Raw genomic sequence first — 22,151 nt, forward strand, 5'->3', positions numbered from 1 at the left:
GGCTGAAAGATTAATGGAAGGGGACAAGCCTGGTGGGAAGGTAGCTAGGAATGCAATAGGTGGATGAAGGTGGGGGTGATATTGATAGTTTAGAGAGGAGGATGGAGCGGATAGGTGGGAAGGAAGATGGACAGGCACCGCCCGCTTGAACTGTCCTACCTATCCATCTTGTTTCCCACCTATCTGCTCCACCCTCCATTCCGACCTATCACCATCACGCCATTCATCTACCTATCGCATTCCTAGCTACCTTGTCCCCAGCCCCAACCCCTCCCATTTATCTCTCAGCTCCCTTGGGCTCAAACCCTTACATTGCTGATGAATAGCTTATGCTCAAAACGTCGATTCTCCTGCTCCTCAAATAGTGTGGGGAAATCTAGGAAGCTTCCAGAATTCATGCTATTGCAAATGTAGTGGATTACTGTGCATTGTGTTTTTGGAGGAGCTCTCAGAAGCTGTTGTTGTCCAAAGGGAGTGGGATTGGACTCTTGCAGGGAGTTCAAAGGATGCAGAGCAGAAAGCAGAAAGGCAGGAGAGAGGAGGGGTTGTGCACAGAGGGAAGAAGAAATATCTGTCAATAGAAGGCCATATCCATGCAGGGTCTTCAGGGACCACTTATGTCACCATCTCAGCCCTGACCTGTGTCTCAAGAAGCTATGATTTGCAAAAGAAGTGATTGTTCAACTGTGCCATCTTCTCCACGAGGACCAGCAGCCAGAGAACTGGGCACACACGGCACTGCCACGAGTAATCAATGCCCTGACTTTCTCAACTTGTGGATCCTTCCAAGGCCGGAGCTGAGAAAATTGCCAAGACATCACAGTTCACTACATGTAGCTCCATTAGGGCAATCAAAGAGCAGGGAACTTCATAATCTTTCCTTGAAGTTGAGAGATGTATGAGTGAGTGAGTGACCTTGTGAGGGTAGCTGCACAGCCAGTAGCGTTGGAACCCATTGTCTGCACACATGCATCATTCTACAAATAAATATTCCACAAATAAAAGCTGATTTGCTAAACTATATTAGACAACACTTTCAATAATACATACATAAATAATAATCAATAAACTGAATTATTACAAATTCCTTAATTGTTATGCTCTGGGTGCCTTTGCCTGACCTAGCGCTCATTCCTGATGAAGGGCTTATGCCCAAAATGTTGATTCTCCTGCTACTCGGATGCTGCCTGACCTGCTGTGCTTTTCCAGCACCACACTCTCAAACCCCACTATCTCCCAATAAACAATAATAAAACTCTGCAGAGTATCAGATTTTAAAACATGGCTAAAAAACTATTAAAGTCAGGAAAGAACATATCTCACTAACTGTCTAGATGCTTTTCTCCAATATCCCCACAGTAGCTGCTGGTATTTGAGTTTCTTACTGCTGCATTTACTCTGTAATTGTAACTAGGCTGATTCTCTGGAGACAGTGAGGTTGGTTTGGAATTCTCCCTCAAGAACTTTCAGTTGGCAGTAGAGTTCTAGAAGAGTTCTCTTGAACCTTCAAACCAACAGTTCAGCTATGAATATGATGTTTCAAAGACAGAAAGAGAGGGATAAGACTCTTTACCTTCTGTACCGTGGCAGTGCCATGGCAGTGTTACTCTCTACGAATCCAAAATCCAGTGGGTTTTTTTCTGTATTTTTGATTATGAACTATTTTCAGGCCAATTATGATTGAAGGTTTGCTGCACTTTTAAAAGCAATTTACTGGACACTCATTGTAAGCGATGTTTACACAGCTTCTTACTCAAAAATTTGGGAAAGTCTCTTTACAGATGAATTGGAGCTAAGCTCTGGTAATTTGACTAGCAAAAGGCAACTGGTTGGTCTGTGGTATGGTGACCAGTACTAATGACAAAACCCTCTTATGTGATTGACTCCGAAGAAGATGAGCAGCTTGTTGGTGTGAATGTTGGGAGAGAAGCCATTAGAAACAAGAGCTCTCTCTTTCTGTACGGTATAACACACCTCAAACCTGAAGAAAGCCAGTTAATTTTTCCCTTATCAGTTGCTATAAGCTGCGTTTTTTTTAAATCAGTAAATCAGAGACTTCATAAGTGTAAACCAGTCACCCTCTGCCTCCTGCAAGCAAGTGAAAGTATCTGGAGAAGGAAGAAGCAGTGTATTGACAAGCCAAAAGGATCATCTCAGCAAACTCCAATCTTTTCCTCCATTCATAACACCAATGTTTCTTCATGTGTTTGCACAGGGGGTGTTTGTAAAGGGATTAGAGATTTTACTGATGGAGCTATACTTGGAAGGTTCATAATTGTTTACTTGCACCTAGAATCCATCTATTTGTAATAAACAGTAATCATTATTAAGGACAGAAATCTAGTCTAAGCTGCCCGTAAACCTGGGTCATAAGGACAGGAAAGTCAGGTAACTTTTCAGAGTTTTACAAAATCGTTACCTTTTGTGAACACTCCAGGAACACTGGGGCTTTGTTTCCAGCATGCTATCCCTCCAGTGAGGTACAACAATACCTTCATATGGGCCATGTGAATATCATCAAAATCTTACTTGAGCAGCTTGCTTTCTTCACAAATGCAACATTTTTGCAGCTGAAGCAACTTTGAAGTGAGTTCTTGTCAAAGGCAAATGGGACTGGACTCATTTAGGATACTGGTCGGCATGGACGAGTTGGACTGAATTGAATTGAATTTATTGTTGTGTACCGAGGCACAGTGAAAGGCTTTATCTTGCGAGCAACACAGGCAGATCACAGAGTTAAATAGCATAGATAAGTAAATAATAGGTAAACAGCGGCAAAACAAAAACACAGGTACAGGCGAATGTTCAGAGTTTGAGAGTCCATTCAGTATTCTAACAACAGTAGGGTAGAAACCTTTACGAAACCGGCTGGGGCGTGTGTTTAGGCTTCTGTACCTTCTCCCCAATGGTAGACGTTGTAGGAAAACATTGCCAGGGTGGGATGGATCTTTGAGAATGCTGGCAGCCTTTCCTTGACAGGGGGCCTGGTAGATGGATTCTATAGATGGCAGGTTGGCCTTTGTGATTGTCTGGGCCGAGTTCACCACTTTCTGTAACCATCTCCGATCTTGAAGGTACAGTTGCATACCAGGTAGTGATACATCCAGACAAGAATGATCTCGTTGGCACACCTATAAAATTTGGCAAGGGTATTTGCCGTCATGCCAAATTTCCTCAGCTGCCTGAGGAAGAAGAGACGTTGTTGGGCCTTTGTAACCAGTGCGTCCACATGAAGAGTCCAAGAAAGCTTGTTATGGATAACCATTCCCAGGAGTTTGAGGGCCTGTTTCCGTACTGTACATCTCAATGACTCTGTGACTGTAAATAGATATCCAGCAATGAAGAACTGATGACATTATAAATTAATATTCTAGACAACACAAAAGTGAGCTGATCAGCCTTTTCCTGTATACTGTCCCATCAATGTCAGCCTTACCTTCTGGCCTGGTTGCAATCCACTTCTGCCAAGTGACTCACTTTGTGCTGGCCAAGTTTCTAACAGCCTCTGAACTCTGTGCAGTGCCCATATCTGAGCCAGTGGTTAAGTATCAGAATTTCTTCTTGTCTACTCATGCTCATAGCTTTCACTGTGAGTACGTTTTTAGGTGCTGGGAAGCACAAATGTCGAAAGGGACGGTTGGGATGAGAAACAGGAAATCAATGATCAGGTTCACAATATCCACCAGTGTCCCCATTCCTTGAGTCTTATTTGTACCTTGGTGGCTGTATTCTAAGCATAACAAATTCATTTTCTGCTTTTCACTCCTATCATTTACATCTATTTTATACCTCAATTGCTCCTTTGCCACCATTATCACTGCCATTGTCTTTTGCTCATCATCTGTTTCACCCATTGCTTCTCCCTGTCTGTCAACATCACAAATCCACCATTTTTCAGTTCCTTGCATTCTGAACAGGAATCATATTGGATTCAAAACACTAACTTGGTTTCTCTCTCCACAGATGTTCCCAGTCTTGCTGTGTTTCTTCAGCATTTTTGTTTTTAAGTGCACCACCATTGGCATTGCCATGTTATCCTTTATGCCACCTTTCACAATGAAAATGAAACGGATTTCAGAAGGTGTATAAAGCAAGAACAAAAGGTATTTAGCATATTTGCCTTCATTGCTCCATTCTTTGATTATGGGAGTTGGGGCATCATGTTGAGGTGAGGCCTCTTCTGGAGTACTGTGTGCAGTTCTGGTCACCCTGTTACAGGATGGATATTATTAAGCTGGAGAGGGTTTAGAAGAGATTTACCAGGATGTTGCTGGGTATGGAAGGTTTTGATTTATAAAGAAAAGCTGGATAGGCTGGGACTTTTTTCACAGCAGCATAGGAGGTTGAGAGGTGACTTTATAGAGGTTTATAAAACCATGAGGAGTATAGACAGGTTAACAGTAGGTATCTTTTCTCCAGGCTGCAGGACATCAAGACGAGGGTGCCTATTTTTAAGGTGAGAGGAGAGAGATTTTAAAAAGTCATGAGATCATAGAATTCCTACAGTGTGGAAACTGGCTATTTGGCCCAACAAGACCACACCGACCCTCCGAAGAGTATCCCACCCAGACCCATTCCTTTACATTTACGTCTAGCTTTTGCATCTAACCTACACATGCTTGAACACGATGGCCAATTCACCTAACCTGCACATCTTTTGGATTGTGGGAGGAAACCCAAGCAGACCTAGAGAGAATGTGCAAACTCCACACAGACTGTCACTTGAGGCTGGAATCGAACCCAGGTCCCTGGCGCTGTGAGGCAGCAGTGCTAATTGTGCCATCCTCAAGGCAAATGTTTTACACAGAGGGTAGCTCACGAGTGGAATGAACTTCCTGAGGAAGTGGTGGATGGGGGCGCAGTTACTTTAAAAAAATAAATACAAGAATAGGAAAGGTTTAGAGGGCTATGGGTCAGGAGCAGGCAGGTGGGACTAGTTTGGGATTATGTTTGGCATGGACTGTTTGGACTGGAGGGTCTGTTTCCATGCTGTATGACTCTAAGTGTTGCACAGCCTCAGTCAACACTGCACCCAGACCTTGCATCAATTCTTCAAGGGACAAAGGTGATGTGGGCAGGCATGTCATCCATCTGAACCCCTTGTCTTTCTTCTGTTAAAAGTGACTTTGTCCTGCAAATGAGAAGAATCAGCGAGTGCGTTTTAAGACCATAAGACCATAAGACATAGGAGTGGAAGTAAGGCCATTCGGCCCATCGAGTCCACTCCACCATTCAATCATGGCTGATGGGCATTTCAACTCCACTTACCCGCATTCTCCCCGTAGCCCTTACTTCCTCGTGACATCAAGAATTTATCAATCTCTGCCTTGAAGACATTTAGTGTCCCGGCCTCCACTGCACCCTGCGGCAATGAATTCCACAGGCCCACTACTCTCTGGCTGAAGAAATGTCTCCGCATTTCTATTCTGAATTTACCCCCTCTAATTCTAAGGCTGTGCCCACGGGTCCTAGTCTCCTCGCCTCACGGAAACAATTTCCTAGCGCCACCCTTTCCAAGCCATGTATTATCTTGTAAGTTTCTATTAGATCTCCCCTTAATCTTCTAAACTCCAATGAATACAATCCCAGGATCCTCAGCCGTTCCTCATATGTTAGACCTACCATTCCAGAGATCATCCGTGTGAATCTCCGCTGGACACGCTCCAGTATCAGTATGTCCTTCCTGAGGTGTGGGGACCAAAATTAGACACAATTATGGGGCCTAACCAGAGCTTTATAAAGTCTCAGTAGCACAACAGTGCTTTTATATTCCAACCCTCTTGAGATAAATGAAAACATTGCATTCGCTTTCTTAATCACGGACTCAACCTGCATGTTTACCTTTAGAGAATCCTCGACTATCACTCACAGATCGCTTTGTACTTTGGCTTTATGAATTTTCTCACCGTTTAGAAAGTAGTCCATGCTTGTATTCTTTTTTCCAAAGTGCAAGACCTCGCATTTGCTCACATTGAATTCCATCAGCCATTTCCTGGACCACTCTCCCAAACTGTCTAGATCCTTCTGCAGCCTCCCCACTTCCTCAGTACTACCTGCCTGTCCACCTAACTTCATATTATCGGCAAACTTCGCTAGAATGCCCCCAGTCCCTTCATCCAGATCATTAATATATAATGTGAACAGCTGCGGCCCCAACACTGAGCCCTGTGGGACACTGCCTGTCACCGGCTGCCATTCCGAAAAAGAATCTTTTATTCCAACTCTCTGCCTTCTGTCAGACAGCCAATCCTTAATCCATTCCAGTAGCTCACCTCGAACACCATGGGCCCTCACCTTGCTCAGCAGCCTCTCGTGTGGCACCTTATCAAAGGCCTTTTGGAAGTCTAGATAGACCACATCCACTGGGTTTCCCTGGTCTAATCTACTTGTCACCTCTTCAAAGAATTCCAACAGGTTTGTCAGGCACGACCACCCCTTACTAAATCCATGTTGACTTGTTCTAATCCAACCCTGCTCTTCCAAGAATTTAGAAACCTCATCCTTAATGATGGATTCTAGAATTTTACCAACAACCGAGGTTAGCTAATTGGCCTATAATTTTCCATCTTTTGTCTTGATCCTTTCTTGAATAAGGGGGTTACAACAGCGATCTTCCAATCATCCGGGTCTTTCCCTGACTCCAGTGACTTTTGAAAGATCTCAACCAACGCCTCCACTATTTCCTCAGCCACCTCCCTCAGAACTCTAGGATGTAGCCCATCGGGGCCAGGAGATTTATCAATTTTAAGACCTTTTAGCTTTTCTAGCACTTTCTCTTTTGTAATGGCAACCATACTCAACTCAGCCCCCTGACTCCCTTTAATTGTTGGGATATTACTCATGTCTTCCACTGTGAAAACTGATGCAAAGTACTTATTAAGTTCTCCAGCTATTTCCTTATCTCCCATCACTAGGCTTCCAGCATCAGTTTGAAGTGGCCCAATGTCTACTTTTGCCTGTCGTTTGTTTCTTATGTATTGAAAGAAACTTTTACCATCATTTCTAATATTATTGGCTAGCCTACCTTCATATTTGATTCTCTCCTTCCTTATTTCTCTCTTTGTTATCCTCTGTTTGTTTTTGTAGCCCTCCCAATCTTCTGATTTCCCAATGCTCTTGGCCACTTTATAGGATTTCTCTTTTTCTTTAATACATTTCCTGACTTCCTTTGTCAGCCATGGCTGTCTAATCCCTCCCCGGATAATCTTTCTCTTCTTGAGGATGAACCTCTGTACAGTGTCCTCAATTTTACCCACAAACACCTGCCATTTTTGCTCTACTGTCTTTCCCGCTAGGCTCTGCTTCCAGTCTATTTTTGTCGGTTCCTCTCTCATGCCCTCATAATTACCTTTATTTAACTGTAACACCATTACAACCGATTTTGCCTTCTCTCTTTCAAACTGCAGACTGAAGTCTATCATATTATGATCGCTGCTTCCTAAGTGTTCCCTTTCTTTAAGATTTTTTATAAAGTCTGGCTCATTACAAAGCACTAGGTCCAGAATAGCCTGCTCCCTTGTGGGCTCCATGACAAGCTGTTCCAAAAAGACATCCTGTAAGCATTCCCTTTCTTTGGATCCACTGGCAACATTATTTACCCAGTCCACCTGCATATTGAAGTCTCCCATGATCACCGTGACCTTGCCTTTCTGACATGCCTTCTCTATTTCCCGGTACATGTTGCGCCCCTGGTCCTGACCACTGTTAGGAGGTCTGTAAATAACTTCCATTATGGTTTTTTTGCCTTTGTGGTTCCTCAATTCCACCCACACAGACTCCACATCATTCAGTTGCATAGATTTAATTTTGTTCTTAACTAACAAGGCAACCCTGCCCCCTCTGCCCGCCTCCCTGTCTTTTCGATAAGTTGAAAATCCTTGGATGTTTAACTGCCAGTCCTGACCCCCCTGTAACCACGTCACTGTGATGCCTACCACATCATAATCATTCACGATGATCTGTGCCATTAGTTCATCTGCTTTGTTACGAATGCTACAAGCATTCTGGTAAAGTGCCTTAATGCTAACTTTCTTATCATTAAAAATATTGGAAGTCATAAGATGTCCTAAATTATCCTTCCTTTTTGCTGCATTCCCAGTCTGCCTCAAGTTTAAATCCGCCTGCATACATGCTATCCTGCTGCTTATCTTTCCATTTAACTCCATACTCCCTGTCGCATTCACTTTCCCTTTCCCCCATGTGTTTTGGTGATGTGCCAACCAGAGCAAAGTGCATGTGGAAGCTTTGAGTGAATGTGAGGCTTGTACCATTGGCAAGTGCAAAGGCGTGCATGACACCTAAGTGTTAGTGGTTGCTGATGGGGATGTGGTGCATTGAGTGGCACGTGAGGCAAGTCTGAGATGGCATTTAAAGATGCATTCACTGACCTTTACCATTCATTTGAGGCCATTAAAATGTTTATGGTACACAGCCAGTCCTTCGCACTAAACTATTTGAATTAGTTACCTACTCACATTTCTGTCAGAGTGTATGTGAGTCTCACATGTCTCTCTGCAGAAAATAATAGTCTCTCCCCTCCACTGATTCCTGAACTAATGCCTCTTAGTGTTCAATTAGCGAAGGTGGGAGGCCTCTCTCTCACTTGCTGCTCCATTGATACATTATATTCCCTTTAAAGAAAACACTGGAAAGAGCTCCAAGCCCTGCTGTAGCCAGAAAATGTCTCTCCTTTAAGAAGTACAGACTACCTCGTACTCATACTAACCTCTCAAGCACTTCGGCTACCCACTGAGCTCACGGTCTCGCATACATTTAGTACTGGGCTGTACATCACAATAACGAACAGGCAGTATGATGCTCACATGCTGTGTGTTTCACCTGCAAAGTGACCCTATCAAATCTTTAGCCCAGCGTCTTTGACAATTCACACACAGGACCATAATGTCAAATTTCTGAAGTAAATAACATTTGACTGCCAACCTTCTGTGAATAGTAAGACATGGAATGTCTTACCATGACAAAACAGACAAACCCTTTATGCATCACAGTAACTAATTTGCATTTTATGCCACTGTTTTGCACATCATCTTTCTCATCAGCATTAAGAGTTGTAAGAAGTGCAACAGAAGGATCATCTGGTACATTGCAATACCTTCTCTTAATCATGGCAATGTATAATGTTGTTTGTATTAAACATTATTTGCATTTATAATACCTTTCACTTCCTTTTAAAAAGTTTTCATATCAGAGTTTTGTTAGATATGAAGTTTTTTGAATATAATTACAATTGTGGTGCAATACCTAGTATTTTAAAATTAGCTATAATTCTAAGTTCAAGACAAACTGGTTTCTCCTGGAAGGCTTAGATGTAGTTTACTGTAAAAATACACGTCATTGTATAAAAATCAATAAAATGTTTACACACTAAAATCACACACATTAGTTAATACCTTCAGTCAAAATTATGAATAAAATAATTTCAAATAAAACATTTGTGTTTATCCATTATTAACTCCAATGTCATCTTATTTTTTAAGATGATTGCTTTTTTCAACCTCCCAAAAGAGATTTATATTCTTCTAGTAGAAATGAAAATTATTATATTCAGCAAGTATGACAGTGTTATGTGCTGTTATCGGGTGCCTTCAGTCTGGAGTTTACAATTTAACTAACCCTTATTATGATTAATGTCATCACTGACATTTCCCCATGCATGTTGACTGCTCAAACACAGATAGTGTACACTCACTCTGCGAACAAAGACCCTTCAACCTCCTGTGCATAAATAAGTAGCTCTCTAAGATATTCAGCATAATCTGACATCATGACTCACTCAAAATCTTCAATGATACACAACACACAAGCAGATTATAATAAAACCCCAAACCTGGAAATCCAATGTTTAAATGTAACAGGGATTACAGACATTGTATATATACCACAGAAATGAGTCATTCTGATCTACAAGCCCATGATGATAATTAAGCTCCCATGTTTCCTCATCTGAATCCATCATTCTCCCTCAAACACTTGCCTCATTTCCCCTTAATTGTATCAAGATCATTCATTTCAACCATTCCCTGTGTAGTGACTTCTCAGCTAATCACCACTTCTTTAGCAAAAGGATGTTCTCCTGAATTCTCCAGTTCTGCCCTTTTTCTGGATGCACTCTCTCAAAACCTTCCGTTGTTTTACATACCTCTATTAGGTCACTCACACAGCCTTCTTATTTATGTTCAACTCTGGTATATTCACAACTGCAGGGTAGAAATGGTGAATGATAGCCAATTAATGTACAACTAGATTAAATAACCAGAATCGGTATTGGAGAAAATATTTTTCCATTTAACAATTAACTACACTCAGACAGCTTATTTGGCGTAGCCCCTTGGAACAACATCCGGTCTTAGTGTCCTTTTTTATTCATTCACAGTATGTGAGCATTGTGGGTTGTGCCAACATTGATTGCTGTGGTGGTTGTCATGAGTGGTGTTCTTGAACCGCCGTAGTCCATTTGATGTAGATTCACTCAACACCCACTGGGAGGGAGTTCCATGAATTTGACCGAGTGGCCCTGAAGGAACGATGATATATTTCCATGTCAGGATACTGAATGATTTGGAGGGGAAGTTGCAGGTGACGTTTTCCTGTACATCTGCTGCCCTTGTCCTTTGAATGTGGGAGGCTGTTGCACTGCAACTACCACAGATTTCTGGCTGACCAGGAAACTCTCCCACTCAAACCACCTGCCAGGGATGCACTGGAAGCGTTTACGGGTCAATAGGCAACATAGAAGCAAAACACTGAGGATGCTGGAAATCTGAAACAAAAGCAGATTATGCTGGAGAAACCTAGCAAGTCTGACAGCATCTGTGGAGAGAAATAGAGTTAACATTTTGAGTGTGGTATGACTCTTCTTCAGAACTGCTGCCAGATCTGCTGACTTTCACCAGCATTCCCTGTGTTCAGTAATTAACATACTTGGGTGCGTCATTACACACCTTCTGCATTGATTCAATTGCTGAGGGGGGGATTTGAAATATCTGACCTAGAAGCAGTGACACTATCACTGCACCACAAAACCTCCACTTGTCATTTAAGGAAAATGAAACATTTTTAAATAGATGCATTTTGGAAGCATGTCGATAATGTGTTTGTGGGTAAATAAGTGTTGCAATCTAAATGTGACCCTTACAAATGCTCATATGTTAGCAACCAAGGGTGCTCAAGAAATGTAGCTGGAATAACCTACTTACCACTAACCAATACATTGACCGAACCCAACTCCTAATTATATTCTTCTTTCCCATTATTACTCTTTTACTAATCTGGTCCACAGTAAAACATTTACTGTGAAAAATAACCTGATAATTACCAAGTCACGTGGTGATTGGCATGTATTTCTTTGCTGTAATTAACTGTAATTAACTGATCCATTTTCAGTGAATTCACCATTCTCACAATTTCTTTTAGTTAAGGTTTATGATTAGTGTGAAACATTCGATCTCACTTGAACTTGCCAGTTTTTTTTCTTAAAGACAAAAAGAAATTGAGGCCAATGTTTCTGTTAACTCATTGGTTAAATGGTTTGTGTGATATCTTGATCTTATAAGCAAGCTGAATATTTTTAATCCAAGACTAGGTCTTGACCTTTGATAGCACATATAGAGGTATCAATGATGGGATCTTGGGGAATCAGAAGATGATTAGGTTTGTCACTATGTTAGATGGCAGTTGAACTAGCTATAAGTAAACCATTCCAGCATTTCTATACATTTGAGTCTCTCTCCTACTACTTCCCATTAACATAACCCTTAAGTTTGTACAAACAGAACCCAAGAGCTTATCTTTTTGAATTCATTCATGGAATGTGTGGCTCAGCTAGCATTTGTTAACCAACCCCACCAGGCCTTGAGGAGGGGGTAGTGAGCTGCCTCCTTGAACTGTTACAGTACATCTCATTTGATACACCCAGGGAATCGTTTGGGGAGGCAGTTCAAAAAGGGTTAGCTAAGTGACAGTGAAGGTTATAATCACATTGACAAATCACCAGGAGGTGGGTTTGCAGGTGGTAGTGGCCACGTACATCTGCTTTACCTGCTTTTGGGGGAGACAGAGAGGTTGTGGTGTGTGCATGTGTGTGTATGTGTGCCGTGTGTGTGCATGCGTATGTGCATGTGTGCTATGTGTGTGTTCCTGTGTGTGTCTGTATGTGTGCCGTGTGTGTGTGCCGTGTGTGTGTGTGTGTGTGTGTATGTATGCTGTGTGTGTCTGTATGTGTGTCATGTGTGTGCGTGTGTGCCATGTGTATGTATGTGTGCTGGGTGTGTGTGTGCCTTGTGTGTGTGTGTGTCCGCCGTGTGTGTGCATGTATGCTGTGTGTATGTGTGCCGTGTGTGTCTGTATGTGTGCTGTGTGTCTGTATGTGTGCCGTGTGTGTGTATGTGTGCTGTGTGTGTCTGTATGTGTGTCATGTGTGTGCGTGTGTGCCATGTGTATGTATGTGTGCCGGGTGTGTGTGTGCCTTGTGTGTATGTGTCCGCCATGTGTGTGCATGTATGCTGTGTATATGTGTGCCGTGTGTCTGTGTGTGTCTATATGTGTGCCGTGTGTTTGTGTGCGTGCAGTATGTGTATGCCTTGTATGTGTATGGGTGCCGTGCGTGTGTGTATGTGTGCCTTGTGTGTGTATGTGTGCCATGTGTATATGTGTGCCGAGTGTGTGTGTATGTGTGCCGTATGTGTGTATGTATGCCGTGTGTGTGTATGTGTGCCGTGTGTGCATCTGTATATGTGCCATGCGTGTGTGTATGTGTGATGTGTGTGTATGTGTACAGTGTGTGTGTGTGTATGTGAGCCGTGTGTGCGTCTGTGTATAAGGAGTGTGAAAGAATAGAGATGAAGGTTTGAAAGGTGTTGTCTATGGCTTTGTCCACCACATTGGAAACCCCTTGCACATTTGGAATGTTCCAGTCGCAGGTGGAGGGTACAGTGAAAGCCAGCTGGCAGGAACCTCAGTCAGAACATCTTCAGCCTGCCACCTCAGCCAAACTCGGGCAAATCTCTTGGAGAATCTCAAAATGGACCCCAGGTGCACTTCATGATCCATCTGTCTATTGTCTGGGGTTGGGGGGCAATGGGGGTCACCCCAGGATGGTTAGCTGTGATGAGGGGAAAGGTTTGAAAACAGCAAAGAAACCTTTGTTTGAGTTTCACCATCCCACACTGGAACTGAATGCGTACAATCGAGAATGGCACCAGGTAAAGCACAGCTGGTTCTCACTGAAGTTCTCTTGATGGAAATTTCTGTGAACAAGATCCCTTGATTTTCAGTGCAAAGTTTCCCAACTCCTCAAAGGAGGGAGGTGGTGGCACAGTGGTCCAGAACCCCAGGCTTATAGTTGGGGCTTGAATCCCATCACAGAAGATGGTAGAATTTGAACTCAATACAAATCTGGAATTCAGAGTCTAATGATGATTATTAATCTATTGCCAATGATTGGAAAAATCCACCCGCTTCACTAATGTCCTTCAGGAAGCTGGCATCCTTACCTGGTCTGGCCTGTATGTGACGCAGTTGACTATTAACTCAAAAGGCCAATCAATATCCACATCTCATGACTGGAAATAAATGTTAACTGCCGGGCTTTCAGTGGCAAAAAATATTTAGCTGCTGAAAAGTGCAACTTGAAGTCAGGGTGACTGTTTCTGAAGAAGTAAATCTCAAATAAGAATGACCTCAGGTTAAATGGGGTGGGGTGGGAGGAATAATGTGAGGGTGAAGGGGACAGAAATCGGCGGGACTGCTGCGCGTCCACTGAGGATTCGCAGATGGTGGCACGCACTGGAAGGGCCGAGCGGCCGCTCACTGACGGCGGGAACAACGCGGTGCCGGGACAAAATCTGACCTCCGGGGTCCCCTACCACCAGCCCGGTCTGCCGTCAATGCCCGTCGGTTGGACTGGAGTAGGTTTGAATTAAAATATAGTGGAGAGGGAGGAACTGGGAACAGGTAAATCCGCGTGAAAGCTGAACATTTGCAAAATTTTGGACCTGGAGATACTCATTGTTGGTTTGAGGGTGCGTGCGGGTTCGGGTTTAAACAGAAGAAAAAAAAAATCTGTGCCAACAGCTTTAAAACCTTTTGTTAGAAGGCGGTGCAGTGTTGAAAGCATCACGCAGGGCTGTAGGTAAGTCGCTGACAATTATTTACCCCCTAGCTCCTGATATTTAAGGGGAAGCGAGAGGGAGAGAGCATAGGAGGTGCAGTATACATAGAGAGAGAAAGACCCAGACATAGACAGGCACACAGTATTACTGTGAGTGCTGCCTCTCTACTCAGTCTGGCTGGACCAAGGAGGGGAGGGAGGACTGACAAGTGTAAAGTTGGGTTGTGCGGGGAGGGGACAAGGAGAGAGAGGACAGACAGAAACAGAAAGCGACGAGGGATACAGGTAGACAGAAAGACGGAGCGGGGGCATAAACAGTGAGAAAAGAAAAATGCGGAACTGACAAAAAAAGGGAGAGGCGGACTGGGCGAAATAGGCTAATTGACAAGAGAAAGCAAAGCCGGGGTGGGGGATTGACAGAAGGAAAGGGGTAGACAGAAAATAAAGAAGGGAAGGGGAAGCGAAAGGTCAAGAAAGAGGGCGGATAGACGGATAGAAAGAAGGAGGGTACATAGAAAAGGGAGCGGGGTAGACAATGGGAAGAGACGAAGGATATTTTGAAAAGGACAGGTAGGAAAGAAACAGAATTAGACGGGGGGGGGGGGGGAGGGTACAGGAAGAGAAAAGAGAGGAGAGATAGACAGTTACAGGGGGGATAGACAGAAGTGAGATAGGAGAGACAGACTGATGGGGGATGGAGAGACAGAAGAGTTAGACCGACAGAGGGGGATAGATAGGAGAGATAGACAGAGTGGGGATGATAGACAGGAGAGATAGACAGATAGAGGGAGGATAGAGAGACAGGAAAGATAGAGGAGGGAATAGATAGAGAGATAGGAGAGATAGATAGAGGGGGGATAGATAGAGAGACATGATAGATAGACAGAGGAGATAGACAGAGAAGGCAGGAGGGACAGATAGAGAGAGGGAGACCGAGAAGAGACGGCAGGAATGGCCAGATAGAGAAAAGAGAGGAGAGAGTTCGACAGCGAAGAAACAGGAAGGATAGACAGAAACAGACAGAGAAGAGAGAGGAAGAATTAGACGAGGAAGAGAAGGCGACGGTCATAAGGAAAAGAGAGGGATAGTCAGAAAGACGGGGATGGACAGAATAGATCGAGGCGAGTTAGAAAGAAAAGAGACCGGGATAGTCAGAGAAGAGAGGAGATACTTGTGAAGTTTTTTTTTCGATAAAGAGCAGCATTTCTTTGGACAGGGATGAACCTGCAGCTACCTGCCGAGCCCGAGCGGGCCTCCGCCGGGGAACACTCGGGGAATGAGTCGGGCGCCTGGGCTCCGACGGGTCGTCCGTCCAACTGGAGCGGCGGAGGTTGGCCGGAGGGGGCGGCGGACGAGGACGTGAGGATGGTGGTGATCCAGTTCGTGTACGCGCTGGTGTGCCTGGTGGGGCTGGCGGGCAACGCCATGGTCATCTTTGTCATCCTGAGGTACGCCAAGATGAAGACGGCGACCAACATCTACCTGCTCAACCTGGCGCTGGCCGACGAGCTCTTCATGCTCAGCGTCCCGTTCGTGGCGGCGGCGGCGGCCCTCGACCGCTGGCCCTTCGGCCCGCTCATGTGCCGGGCGGTGCTGAGCGTGGACGGACTCAACCAGTTCACCAGCGTCTTCGGCTTGACCGTGCTCAGCGCCGACCGCTACGTGGCCGTGGTGCACCCCATCAAGGCGGCCCGTTACCGGCGCCCCAGCGTCGCCCGGCTCGTGAACCTGGGCGTCTGGCTGCTCTCGCTGCTGGTCATCCTGCCCATCGTGGTGTTCGCCGGCACCGCGCCCGTCGGTGGCGGCAGCGATTCCGCCGTCAATCCCGGCGTCAACCTGGCCCCTGGTTCCGCCGGGGGCTCCGCTCTAAAGGTGGGCATCAGTTCCGGTGTAGGCTTCAGTGTAAGTCCCGGCGTAAATATGGGCGCTAATTCCAGTGTAATTCCTGCTGTAAGTTTGGGCATCAATTCCAGAGTAGGATCCAGTGTAAATCCCAGTGTAAGTGTGAATGGAGGATCCAGTGTAAATCCCAGTGTAAGTGTGAATGGAGGATCCAGTGTAAATCCCAGTGTAAGTGTGGGTGTAGGTTCCAGTGTAAATCCCAGTGTAAGTGTGGGTGTAGGTTCCAGTGTAAATCCCAGTGTAAGTGTGAATGGAGGATCCAGTGTAAATCCCAGTGTAAGTGTGGGTAAAGGATCCAGTGTAAATCCCAGTGTAAGTGTAGGTGTAGGTTCCAGTGTAAATCCCAGTGTAAGTGTGAATGGAGGATCCAGTGTAAATCCCAGTGTAAGTGTGAGTGTAGGTTCCAGTGTAAATCCCAGTGTAAGTGTGGGTAAAAGATCCAGTGTAAATCCCAGTGTAAGTGTGGGTGTAGATCCCAGTGTTGATTCCAACGGCAAGGTGATGTGCGCGTTTCTCTGGCCGCAGCCAGCCTGGTCAGTGGCATTTGTCGTCTACACCTTCCTGCTGGGCTTCCTGTTGCCTGTGCTGGCCATCAGCCTGTGCTACCTGCTCATCATTCTGCAGACCCGGGCGGTGGCCCTCAAAGCCGGCTGGCAGCAGCGCCGGCGCTCCGAGCGCAAGCTCACCCGCCTGGTGCTGACAGTGGTGGCTGTCTTCGTGGTCTGCTGGCTGCCTTTCTACGCCGTGCACCTGGCTGGTGTCTTCCTGGCCCAGCGCAACACCACTGTTAACCACCTCTGTGTGATCCTCAGCTACGCCAACAGCTGTGCCAACCCCATCCTCTACGGCTTCCTGTCCGACAACTTCAGGCGCTCCTTTCAGCGGATCCTGTGCTTCCGTTGGCTGGAGAATGACACCGAGGAGCCGGTTGACTATTGCTCCACTGCTCTCAAGAGCAAAGTGGGCAGCCCATTGGAGTTCCAGCCTGCTGAGGACATTGCCTCTGAGTCTGTTTATAGAAATGGTACTTGCACATCAAGAACAACCACCTTGTGAATTCAGACACAAGGACCTCTTGACAGTTTTCCAGGTCAAATCTATTTTACTAAAGGTTATTCGCTTTTGATGATGTTGTCAGTTCGACCATTTGTTATAAGCCAGTTTCATGAGGGATTTATGATGGTGAGTGTCCATTATACACAAATGTGTGCCCTTGTAACTTACCTGGTGAATCTCTCTCTCTCTCTCTTTACTGTGTGTCCCCATCCCTCGCTATTCACTGAGAGGAGCTGGGGTAAAAGAGAAAGAGCAGAAAGTGCTGGAGAAATTCAGCAGTGTTCTGACAGTATGTATGAGAGGAGAAAAACAGAGGGAGGTTTGGCCTTAATGACATTTAACTCGGCTCAGATGCTGACACAGCTTGCGGAGGTTCTCCAGTATATTATGTATTGTTTTTAAAAATAATTTCAGACATCCAGTATGCATGGTCTTTTTAAATATATGCTTTTATATTAACATGGGCTGCATTGACAACCTCTGTTTTTCCACCTGTAAGGGAATTTGCCCAGGGTGGTCCATCCATCAAACTTTACAGAGGTCTGAAGGTCCATTCTGTAACCTGATTTTTAGACCGTGTCAAATAAGTAGCTGGGATCACACTATTTGGCCCAGCACCCAATATTTATTATAGCACTAATCCTTTGCTCAAGGTGTGGGGGAAATGACAGAATGCATTGTACTATTTTAGCAGAAAACCCAGAATATAAACTCCCACACAAGATCAGAATAGTAATTGTTGCAACAACAGTTTGTTGGGTTGTGTTAAGAAAGTGACTGCCAATGTTTGAACTATATCCATATCAACATTTGCTTAAAAGGCAGGGGATGCTATCCAAATGTGTAATTGCTCCCCCAACCACATTCACAGTCTGTATTATTTTCCCAATCATGTCTTTGCAAGTATAATGCTGCTAGGTATTCAAAGATTGTGGGCTATAAATTTCAATTAGTCTCACCTTTAAAATGGTAACTACAGACTGCACAGTCACTGTGTGTCAGTGATATTCTGATATTCAATTTACAGAGTTGAGTGGGCAATGCTGCGGGCTGACAGCTTTATAACATTAAAGTGTCTCCACTCAAATAGAACAAAAAAAGATGCAAGGTCATAAAGTATAGCCATGTCTCAAAGGCTTATTTTTCACACTTGTGGGATGGTCAATCTTTGGAATTCTTTACTCCAGAGGGCTGTTGAACCTCAGTCATTGAGTATATTACAGATGGAGATCGATACATGTCTCGAGATTAAAAGTATTAAGAGATATAGGAAGTGTGGAAAAATGGTATTGAGACAGAAGGTCAGTCCTGACCCAATTGAATGGTGGAGCAGGCTTGATGGGCCAAATGACCTACTTCTGCTCCTCTGTTCCTATGGATTAGATTAAAGATTTGTACAGGTACATAGTTTAGAAATTGTGCTATTCAAGTTGATAGTTAAAATAAGGTTAATATGGAGCTAATGAACTAAGGTAACATCTGATATGAACACACATCAGGTAAGAAAGAATGGAAACATTAATTCTTTCACTCAGACCTGTAAAGATAATTCTCTCATCCACAAAATGAACTGTGGAAAGAAAAATGCACTATTCAGCTTAAAAGCACACTTGTAGCTACCAAAAATAGAATCTTAATATTCAACTTATTGCTAATCATAAAGAGAATCATTGTACCCCCTTAAACAAAGTTACATTTAAAAATGAAGATTCAGATTATATCTTCAGTGGCACACTGAACTGCTTTTCTTTTAATGCTGTTGTAGAAGCAGCTAATTTATTCATATTCAGAAGACCTTCAGCACATCACAAAATGCTTTATAACCAAGAAAGAGCTTTGAAAAATATAGTCTCTGTTGCAGGGAACTGCAACAATTACATCATTAAATAAATGACAGGTGATCTGACTTTAGGTGTTGTTTGACAGGTACATATTGGAGAGACACCTCCAGATTTTCTTCAAAAAGCTTAATGGGAAATGAACACTCACTAGAGAGAACAAACTACATCTTTGTTCAGCCATTCAGCGTATTTCTGCTGTGCTCACAGAAGTGTCAGCCTTAAATATCTTGCAAATCAAAAGGGTCTTGAACTTCTGACCTTTTAATGTGGATGTGAGAACACTGGGCTAAGGCTGAACCTGAGCTTGGCTTTTTCTTTACCACCACCAAATCGTTGATGTTACCAATTCAAAGATCAATTTGCAAACACAGCCCACCGGGGCAGTGCAACAACAAACAAAAGTGAGGGCACGACAGGGAGAGAAAGAGAAAGAAGGGACTAAATTAAAAGAAGGCACTTCATCCTCCACTGTGTCCATCTCTCTTTAAAGGCTTTGAGGGTGTTGATAGACACCAATGCCCCGTCTTCAAGGATAGCTGGGTGTGAAGATAGCCATGGAAGAGCGGCAGACAGTTGGAGTTGGCCTATTTAATGAAAGAATTAGTTATTCAATAATAAAATTGAACTTTCTGGACCCTTAAGATATTTAAACAATAGACAATAGGTGCAGAGTAGGCCATTTGGCCCTTCAAACCAACACCACCATTCATTATGATCATGGCTGATCATCCACAAACAGTATCCTGTTCCTGCCTTATCCCCATAACCCTTGATTCCACTATCTTTAAGAGCTCTATCCATCTCTTTCTTGAAAGTATCCAGAGACTTGGCCTCCACTGCCTTCTGGGGCAGAGCATTCCATACACCCACCACTCTCTGGGTGAAGACGTTTCTCCTCATCTCTGTTCCAAATGGCCTACCCCTTATTTTTAAACTGTGTCCTTTCTTAAGGATGTGAGTGTACAGTCTTAGAATATAAATTCGGAGGAGAGAGTTCTAAATTTTTCTTCCATTTTCTAGAAGATTAAGAGAGACATGCAGATTAGTTGGGTAACAGAAGTAAATAGATTTTTAAGTATGCTTGACAATATCCATTATTTTAAGCTGCCTGATTCACCAAATAGGGAATTAATTAGTTGTGTTTATATAATGCAACACTTCACCAGCTGGTGAGTATTAATTGGCATAGATGCCTCAGTGGGTAGGATATTCACCTTTCAGTCAGACAGTGTGGGCTCAAGTTCCACTGCAGAGGTTTGAATGTAAAAGTCTGTGCTGCTGCTCTGGTCCAGTACATAAAAAGTGGTGGAGATATTCTTTTTCAGATAAATTAAGGCCCAGGTGCACATAAAAGCTTAAAGAAGAGGAAAGGAGGTATCCCTGACATTCTAGGTAATGTTTATCCTTCAGTCATCAGCAACAAAACAGATTGTCTGGCCATTATCTCTTGTCTTTTTATCTGACCTAGCTGTGTGCAAATTGATTGCCATATTTCCTACATATAAAAGCCACCATACTTCAAAAGTACTGAACTGATCATAAAGCACTTTGGGATGTTTATGGTTACGAAGGTTAATATATAAATGAAAGTCTTTATGTATTGACTTGTTACACATAGGTTCCATTAGTTTGTATATTTTTCTCAAAACACTCACCTTTGTTAACCAACAGAGCTAAACTGCAAATTTGCACGTTCTAAAGTTGTGCCTTTGAGCATATGTTAAGTTGTGTCTGTTTCTAACTCAGTGGTTACTTTGTTTGATCATTTTCCTGTTGTATTTGGAAACATGAGATAATAATTATTTGAATGTGTTAAGATTGTGACTCTGATTTCAGTATTTGTATTTAAATATGACACAATTGTTGCATTTATATGGGAAAGTGGCATTACTTGCGTTCTTGATGTTTATGTCATACTGTTCATACTGTGTATGTGCCTCAAGTAAATGTATTAGTAAATCTTGATTAATTTAAAAGTTACTTTGAAAATAAATGCAGCCATTCTTTCTAAATTCCTCTGTGCTCCCTCATTTCTTAAGATTCAATAAAACTTAAACATTATTTATTTTGGAATCTGTCTTGTAAAAGATCCTGAAGGACAATATGTCTTGCAGATTATTCATCTATATAATGTATTCTGTTTGACAATCATCAAACAAAATAAAAGATGGCTGCAGGAACTGTCTTAATTTCTCTTTCCTTTCTGACTATGGTCTATTTGGTATTCAACAACAAAAAATAACATCGAAGAATAATAGGGAAAATTCATATACTCTTTAAAAAGGCACTAACTATGAGATCAGAGTGGTGCTAGAAAAGCACAGCAAGTCAGGCAGCATTCGAGGAGCAGGAAAATTGACGTTTCAGGCAAAAGCCCTTCATCAGGAATCATGATGAAGGGCTTTTGCCCGAAACGTCGATTTTCCTGCTCCTCGGATGCTGCCTGACCTGCTGTGCTTTTCCAGCACCACTCTAATCTTGACTCTGATCTGCAGCATCAGCAATCCTCACTTTCGACTAACTATGAGATCGACAATCTAGCCATCTCCCAACAGGTTCCTTATGTTCTGTCAAAAGTATGAAAATGAAGGTGCTCTGTTGCTGTCTGTACTTCTAATACTGTGTGGTATAATCTTAATGAGTGGAGTTGCAATTTGTCAAAATGTTGGTTGACACACTTAGAATCAGTCTCTTCTATATCAAAAGGTTGTGAATGCGACACTCCACCAGTGATTGGAAGATATACCAAAATGACACTTTTGTGCAGTACCAAGAAACACTGCATTATCAGAGGGACTGTATTGTTGAAGAGGAGAGTATGAAACGGACTGGTAAACTAGAGGAGATACTTGTTAGGAAGGAAGATGTGTTGGGCATTTTGAAAAACTTGAGGATAGACAAGTCCCCCGGGCCTGACGGGATATATCGTCGGATTATGTGGGAAGCAAGAGAAGAAATTGCAGAGCCGTTGGCAATGATCTTTTTGTCTTCACTGTCAACGGGGGTGGTACCAGGGGACTGGAGAGTGGCGAATGTTGTGCCCCTGTTCAAAAAAGGGAATAGGGATAACCCTGGGAATTACAGGCCAGTTAGTCTTACTTCGGTGGTAGGCAAAGTAATGGAAAGGGTACTGAGGGATAGGATTTATGAGTATCTGGAAAGACACTGCTTGATTAGGGACAGCCAGCAAGGATTTGTGAGGGGTAGGTCTTGCCTTACAAGTC

General features: G+C 43.5%; 1 protein-coding gene and 1 long non-coding RNA gene across 5 annotated transcripts in view; one reads left to right on the forward strand and one right to left on the reverse strand.

Moving 5' to 3' along the window:
- LOC122553069 (somatostatin receptor type 1-like) overlaps nucleotides 1-21,101 on the forward strand; it is a 36,051-nt gene extending 14,950 nt beyond the window's left edge. For 2 of the 4 annotated variants that reach the window (XM_087991620.1, XM_087991619.1), the window contains exons 3-4: nucleotides 3,964-4,103; nucleotides 15,345-21,101. In XM_087991620.1, the coding sequence (XP_087847746.1) occupies nucleotides 15,347-17,086 (1,740 nt within the window). In that variant the 5' untranslated portion in view covers nucleotides 3,964-4,103; nucleotides 15,345-15,346 and the 3' untranslated portion in view covers nucleotides 17,087-21,101. Of the gene's footprint in view, nucleotides 1-3,314; nucleotides 4,104-13,520; nucleotides 14,150-15,344 lie in introns of those variants that run through there. The other 2 variants (XM_087991618.1, XM_087991621.1) reach the window with 2 other exon arrangements.
- On the reverse strand, nucleotides 1,007-15,969 carry LOC148149048 (uncharacterized). Its single transcript, XR_015758536.1, has 2 exons — nucleotides 15,611-15,969; nucleotides 1,007-3,318 (listed from the first exon to the last, which is right to left on the reverse strand). It is a non-coding gene; the product is annotated as an uncharacterized LOC148149048 (long non-coding RNA).
- Nucleotides 21,102-22,151: the final 1,050 nt, after the last annotated feature.

Source organism: Chiloscyllium plagiosum, unplaced genomic scaffold, assembly GCF_037043375.1.
Source record: "Chiloscyllium plagiosum isolate Xiang-an unplaced genomic scaffold, Cpla_swu_hap1 HiC_scaffold_10, whole genome shotgun sequence".
In the NCBI taxonomy this organism is placed as follows: domain Eukaryota; kingdom Metazoa; phylum Chordata; class Chondrichthyes; order Orectolobiformes; family Hemiscylliidae; genus Chiloscyllium; species Chiloscyllium plagiosum.